An 8,191-nucleotide genomic window follows, 5' to 3' on the forward strand; every position below is an offset into this window, starting at 1 on the left:
TACTTAAATATTTCAATTAAAGAAATACAAAGAAATAGTAATTAGTTGGACGAATTTAGTCAAGTTAACAACTTTTTTTTCTCAGTAGAAGACACTTGGAACTCTTCAATAAAATGTCTATCTCTCTGGATATTATTTAAAGAACTTCTTTCTCACACACAAATATCTCAAGATACATTATTTATTAGATAACTATTAATGTTATCAAATAAACACAATCATATACGGAAAGGATACATCACAGGATACAGTTTGCACCCTGTCGGAATAAGATAAGAGATTAACTTTATATTTTATTGAGCTTTCAACGTTATAAAAAAAAAGTTACACCTGTAAATTTAATTAAAATAATATATCTAATAAATTTATAGAGCATCGATGAATTTCTTTTTTTTTTTTTTTTTTAAAGCATTAACGAATCCTCACCTTTTACCTCATCCATTTCACTCTATGTCGTGCGAGATGAGAACCGTAAACTTTCTTCGACTATGTCTGTGTATCGCGCGCAGGAATTTCAGTGCGGCGCCGAATAAAATTAAGAAGCGCTTTTTTTTGCGGTTTTTACGTCTTTAGTCACTTCAGGAATTTCCTATAACACGTAAATACTAGCGTAAAATAACATATACTTTTTTCTGATGATTAAGAAGAATTTGTAGACTAAATTTATTTAAATCCGAAAACAATTTATAGAGTTATCTCTAAATTAATGTTTTTTTATTTATCTTCTAAAAAATAGAATTATACTGCATTTATTCTCATTGTTTACTACACTGAGAAAAAAAACTTGTTAAATTGACTAAATTCGTCCAACTAATTACTATTTCTTTGTATTTTTTTAATTGAAATATTTAAGTCAAATACGACATATTAAATCTAACATATATACGTATATTTAACTAAATATCTCAAGATACATTATTTATTAGATAACTATTAATGTTATCAAATAAACACAATCATATACGGAAAGGATACATCACAGGATACAGTTTGCACCCTGTCGGAATAAGATAAGAGATTAACTTTATATTTTATTGAGCTTTCAACGTTATAAAAAAAAAGTTACACCTGTAAATTTAATTAAAATAATATATCTAATAAATTTATAGAGCATCGATGAATTTCTCCGCGTCTTGTGTATCTAGTTCATTCCATATTATGACAAAAAACTGTATATAAGCTTTCATCGACTCTGCACGTGTCTCGCGCCCAGGAATTTCGATACGGCGCCGAATAAAATTAAGGAATGCCTTTTTTTTGGCATACTTGTGTCGCGTCAGCGCGCGATTTCCTAGAGCGCGTAAATACTTTCCGGATCCCGTGGACTCCGCTCCTCGTATCTACTGACGTATGCACGAAATCCGGATACATGAAATAAAGTGGGGGCACTCGGAGGCACGTGGTCGCCACTGAGACGCGCATGTCAACATAAAACGAAGCGGCAAACGAGACCGGAGCTCAGTGTGTACCTGACGGTCGAACGCTAACGATAATCGGAACGATCTGTGCGAAAGCTTATTGTTGATTGTTTGACAACAATTGTTTGACAACGGCAGTTGCAATTGCGTGATTTTTGCACATCTGCCGGCGTGAAGCGAGTGTCGCGAGTACGTGAAGAGCGAAGAGGAAGAGTAAGTACGTACGAAGACGACGATGATGATGATGATGACCAGCAGGACTCTTATCGCGAAGGTCATCACCTGCATTCTGCTAGGCTGTTGCGTGACGATGCGAGTTACGGGCTCGGCGATACCGATGTGGGAATTTCTCTCGAGAGATGAGAAAGTGAGTACCAAGAATCATTGATTATTTTCAAATATAACGAATAGTTTGATGCGAAAGATTTATCGAATTTTTTTATTAAAGAACTTTTTTTGAGATGTGTGAAAAAATCGTATTGAAATTTATTAATAAATGCTGCCTATTCCAATTGATAAAATTTACTTCGAAATTGTTATTTTATTAACAATTCTAATTTTTAGAAAAATATGGTAAATTTTTTGCATCATTTTAATATAATGCATGTAATAAATAAAAAAGAGGATATAACAATTGACATAAGATACTCTAGATCGGTCTTTCTCAGTCGCAGACTGAATATAAAAAAATGCATAGACATGCATAAAAATGCGGAACATACGAGAAAAGACATATTTAATGAGTGAAGAAAGTTTATTCGCACGTCTTATTTTTTGAAAGAATTTTAAAAAGAAATATGTTACTGAAAAGTTTTTCTATAATAATACAATCTTCATTTATACTCTGATATGTTGACTAAGACACTTCGTAGCAAGATTTAAAAAAAGATTCAGAAATCTTTTTTTTTTTTTGTATTTCCTGTAGTTTTACATACGCATTTAATTTTTATTTCCACTGACATTACTGCCGTTTAATCTCTTTCATTAATCTCGCATAAAAACACGAATGAGAGATATTGCTAGTATCTCTTCGTGGTATCAACGCTATTCGGTGGACTTTCACCAAACAATCAAATGCGTTCGATGCGAGTGCGTTGCATCCGAACCACGTGTCGGACGCGATCTCATTTGTACTACAAATTCTTTTCATTTCTTTTAACGATATTCACATTTAAATGAGTTAAAATGCGACAAATGAAAAATATATAATGTAAAAATATTTAAAAAAATTTGTTTTATAAATCTATTCATAATATTCGTATAAATGTTTGATGGACATCTTTGAATTTTAAGTATTTGTTTTAAAAATTTTTTCAATAATTTTTAAAATGAGTACTTAAAATCCGAAGATTATAGAAAAATAATTACTCTCCTTCTTTCATCGCTTATTTAACGAGCTTGTACTTGAATTAATCGAAACTAGCTCGTCATTTCGAAGAAATTGAGAATCCTCTTTCTCTCTTTCTCTCAATTTTCAAAGAATGTCTTTTGGTGACAAAGCTATTTTAATCGAAAATTATTTTGGAAATCATGTAATGTTATATATATATATATTTTTTTTTTTAATTTTATTTGACAAATAGTGAGCAGATCGTGCTTCAATATAACATTTGTTTGTTAGTAAATTTTCCGATAATGCGAATAGTCTCGTATAAATTATACATTTGATATTGTAAAGTTGTAAAAATCAGGAACCATATATTAATCTCAAGCTACTCAATGTTATCAAACAGTAGTCGGACATCGACTATTCTTGCGATTTCACACTTGGATCGTAGCTTTTATCTCAAAGCTCTCATATTTTCCATGAAGTGTTTTCAATGCCCGTGAAGCGTTATAAGATGATGAAAAATTATAAAAATTTGAAAATCATCGTGATTACAACGATCAGCTACCGCGAAGTTAATTACGGTGATTGTTAATTGTCGCCATGACACGATAATCGCGCGGATTCTCGAAAGCCAACGAACGTACGGAAGATCATCAAAAGCTGCTTTCAACACGTATCGGAAATTAGTTAACATTTGTTTCCCCAATATCCATTGATCTATGAAATTTCGAGAATCGCTGGAAATAAAATATTTCTTAATTACATATAATTATTTAATTAGTACGGATTCTTTAATTAAATAAATTTATGTGGATATTTAGCTTCTTTAAATCTATTTTTTTCCTGATATTTATTGCAAATTAATGCATGTCTAAAAATAGAGTACAATGTATGCAGAATCTTAATTGTTAAACACTGACTTTAATGTTGACTTACCGCAAGTTATTGAAAAAAGTACTTTGTACTCTTGGCCAAGGCTGTAGACACGGCATTTCGCGGCTGCATGCACCGGATTAAATGTGTGTAATACTCTTAGAGCAAGTAAAAGTGATCGCAAATGCCGAGTAAATGCCGAGTTGAAGTTCAAGAGCACTATCAGCGTATATTTGAGATTAGTTTCTCGATAGAGTTCAAATTAATGTAGAAATTAAATATCGATTTCGGCTGATTAGACGAGTAAAAAGGTATCGTACTAGAAATAATTTGACATATCATCGAGTTTTAAATAATGTACGGAAATAATGTTACGCTGGTAAAAAATATGTATTTAAAATTTTTTAAATAGCTCAATTGTAACATTTATCTGTGAGACAAATAGGTAAATTTTGAACAATTTAAATAAATTGTATTTTGTTTTATAATCAGCGGGAAATATTTTCTAAATGAAAGCGGGGTACAAATATCGCTTGGAAATGTAAAAGTATATCTCTCTAGCGTAACTACATACAACATACAGTCATATCATTGTCTTTCCGCGCTAATTCACCTGTAGCCAAGAGTCTCGCTAAAAAAAAAAAATCTCCGCTTTCTCCAAATTTCCGGAATCTCAACGGAAACGGAATAATAATCCATTATTGATCTAAAGGATATTAATCAATAGTAGTAACCGTATGTGCAAAGCATGAGATAAAAAAAAATATTCTCTCTATTATTATTATTATTATTATTACTTGGTTTCAATTTTAATTGATTCAATAGGTATTTAATAATTTTTTATACAGAAAATATAGCACACATTTAGCGACAGAAACTTTGAAAAACATTCAAAAGACACATCCGAGAAATTAAAAAGATTTTGTCTCACCTCATAAAAATTCCATAAAATTTTTTTAAATCGTCATAAATTCTTTCGACACCGTTTAACTTTAGTCTTGAATATATATATGTCAAAAAAGCGATATTAAATGGCTCGGTTCATTCGATCTGTAAGATCCACGCAAATAACGTGCCAAAGAATGTCGAAAGGCGAAGGAACAAAAGTAGATAAAAGAGGATACCGTCGTTACAGAAGTATCATTAGAAATTCTAAGATCGGATATGCGCGTCATCGAAGCAGCGAGCCGCAAAAGGAGAGCCTATCTGTGTGGACATCGTTCTCGTTATATCCTCATCGTCGGCGCGAGATCGCGACTGCCACGTTTCACGCGACCGACGAAAAGACGGTATCGCGCAATCCGATGAACGTGATGAACGGGACGTCGCATTGCGCATACATATATATCTCTTCGCTTGCAACTGTCGGCTTCCATCGCCGGTGTTATACATTGCGGAGTTTCACCGGACGCGGTCGGAATGCGGCCCGATTGCGACTCCGCACAATCCAACTTTATATTTCTTAAAAGATTCGACATAGAAGAGAGCACATTGATAAATGTCATTTTCGAAAATAATTATTCGTTGTCAGCTTTATATATTTTTTAGTTCTTCGTTTCATTTCTTCTCTTGCAAAATCTCTTTTAATCCTCTAGTATTAAAATTAGATGATAAAATTTCTTATTTAATGAAAAATAAAACTAATATGACTTGTTGGATTATTTTGTACTAATAATGAAGACGAATCATTCGTTTAAAAGAGTAATTCTCTGATTTTTAAAATAATAATTAAAAGATATTTTTCATGCATCGCATATTCATATTTTGCAAACATGAGATTGATGATTATTACAGCTTTTAAATAAATCTGTCTCTCTCTCTCTCTCTCGTTTCAGATGAGTCATTTGTACGGATTATTCAGTAAACAAGTAGCACAGTTTTGCGCCGATTCATCGAGGCCGGACTGCAATAAGAATCTACTTGTATCCGGCATAAGGAGCCTCGCCGGCATGAATGATAACGTTCTCGATCAGTTGGACCCCTATCAGCGCGGCGCCAAGGAAATGAGTAAGGAAGCGTTCCTCTAGCCAAGAGCGTGTATCGCAGAAGAAATTACTCTTCTGGCCGAAACATACATATAAATTACGAATTCCGGTCTTGACACTCTTCTCTTCTCGTTTACAGTTTGGCGTGCCATGGTGGGAAACAATAGATTTGCATCGAGAATAGGCCACGAGAATGACGAATCTTACTTCACGACTGAAGCCGACTTACTAGGTAAGTGTATTAGAAATGATTGTTTAAGAATCGTGAATCTTTCGTTGTCAATAACGGTCGGTTGGAAAAGAGCTCCAGGCATTTAGATATAATAATATGAATTATGAGATTGGAAGGGGGGGGGGGGGAAGGAAAAAATACACGGTAAAGAGAAATCTAGTATCCTGGTTCATCCGAGGAAGAGGAACGATGTTATGGGCTCGCTTCTCTATTTCAAAAATCTTTTTTTCGATCGCGACTTCGTGAACGGAATCATATTCTCGAGAAAGTTTTAGCCACGATCCCGCTCCTAGAAAGTCTTTTTTCTCCTTCAGGCCCTTGTTGATTGCTTTTAATGCTTTAACCGCGTGCGCTTTCTCCATTCTTTTTGAAAAAAAAAAGGAGCACCGTGTGTCATGCGCCGATTTGAAATGATTTAATTCGACTCGAGAATTCTGAATCTGTAACATTATTAGAATTGTATTGTGCTCGTCGTACCATAGACTTTTGTTAAATGTGCTGAATCACGAACGGATAGAAACGAAGGCAACCCAAAAGATTGCACGGCCTAATGCAATAGCTCTTCCAATTCTCTGGTATTAAAATTAGGTGATAAAATTCCTTAATGAAAAATAAAACTAATATTAATACTCGTTAGATTATTTTATACTAATAATACAAAGACAAATCTTATTCTTTGAACAGAGTGCCTCTAAAAATAATAATTTAAAAATATTTTTAATTATTAAATATTTTTAGATCTTTTATTATAGGTTGCTTCGTGAATAATAATATAACATACTGCAATATTAAATCTTTTATAAATATACAGATAATATTTGTGTAGATTTACATTGTGTGAATACAGAATATTTCGAGATATATTTTTATTGATCAATGGAATGATCGATTAGCATTTTTGACAATGAGTATAATAACAGTCTTACATACCTAAGACATCTAGACGGAGATAGGTAATGGACAGGTCGCGAAAGGAGGTCACTTTTCTCAATGTCGAAGATGAGGGTCCCTACAGGGGCGTACCACATGGCTTTCACATTTTCTCTATGGCCCATATTTAACATGCGTATATGCTAATGATACATCGACACGCGATGAAAGCCGCGAGCGTTGCGTGCCCGTGATTTCAGGCGTTTACCGATCAATTATCAAACCATTCGCGTACGAGAAATCTGACAAAAAAAAGAAAGAAAAGAGAATGTATAAGAAAACTTTTATCTCGATCTCGATGGAGAAAGGAACGATAGCGATATTCTTTCCGGTTTACATGATTAATGTGATAAGGTCAATAATTATTAACCCATTACATTTGTTGAGAAATTGAAAAAAAATATATTAAATCCCAAAAAATTTATTTGATTAAAAAAATTATTTATTTAAATACTTGCAAAAGAATTACTTATTTCAATCAAGCAGCAAATATATTTGAATTAGTAAAATATAAAATAAAAGCAAAGTATTGTATTTTCAAATAAAAAAAAGAATTTGGGTTTTATCTTTATCATACTAAATTACTTCCTTTAAAAAAACATTTTTTAATTTTTGGCTGTTATTTAATAAAACAAAACATTTTTGGAAACAAAGTTTATTTTATTTGAGTAAAAAAGAAATCAAAATTAATAAAATGTATTTATCTGATTGGAAAAAATTTTATTTTTGGTGTGTGCAAATATGTATACGTGTTTTCGCGAAAGCAAATTCCCGCACGTCTCTTACAAAGTCCTTGTATCCTACAAATCGATGACATTCGGCTGGTTGTCGGAAGCGAAAAGAACACGGGCTGACGTGCAGATATTGGATTCTGAATTATCATAATGCGGAGGTCATGTTTAGGAATATAAACGTTGCGTGGAAACGACAACGCGGCCGTTGATCCAGAATGATGATCACCCGGGAGCGAGAGTCCACTATTCTTGTTCTTTTCCTTTTACAGGTGTCTATCCTTTTTTAAAACACAATGTAGTACCGCTTTTTCGACATGTCAATTATTTATTTATCAATCTATCGTATCGAATGGTATGAAAGCGCACGATTTTAATATAAGCGGAAATAAAGTTTAAGCAAGTCTGGTAGGACTCGATGCGAAAAGCATAGATATGGCACATAGGAATTTGGAGTTATTGTAATATAAGGAACAATATGTCAATTACAATCTATCGTATCGAATGGTATGAAAGCGCACGATTTTAATATAAGCGGAAATAAAGTTTAAGCAAGTCTGGTAGGACTGGTAGGACTCAGCATGGATATGGCACATAGGAATTTGGAGTTATTGTAATATAAGGAACAATTATAATAAATTATAATATTATAATAATATAATAAAAAATAATATAATATAATAAATGTAGTA

At 32.8% G+C, this 8,191-nt stretch overlaps 1 protein-coding gene across 1 annotated transcript in view; it reads left to right on the forward strand.

Annotated features, from left to right (window-relative positions):
• The first annotated feature begins 1,653 nt into the window (after nt 1-1,653).
• The window catches only part of LOC115244882 (rhythmically expressed gene 5 protein), a 17,786-nt gene continuing 11,248 nt past the window's right edge, over nt 1,654-8,191 (forward strand). Inside the window, exons 1-3 of the mRNA XM_029822887.1 lie at nt 1,654-1,785; nt 5,457-5,628; nt 5,746-5,838. Of these exons, the coding sequence (XP_029678747.1) occupies nt 1,654-1,785; nt 5,457-5,628; nt 5,746-5,838 (397 nt within the window). The remainder of the gene's footprint in view (nt 1,786-5,456; nt 5,629-5,745; nt 5,839-8,191) is intronic.

Source organism: Formica exsecta, unplaced genomic scaffold (assembly GCF_003651465.1).
Source record: "Formica exsecta isolate Colony F162 unplaced genomic scaffold, ASM365146v1 scaffold878, whole genome shotgun sequence".
Lineage (NCBI taxonomy): Eukaryota > Metazoa > Arthropoda > Insecta > Hymenoptera > Formicidae > Formica > Formica exsecta.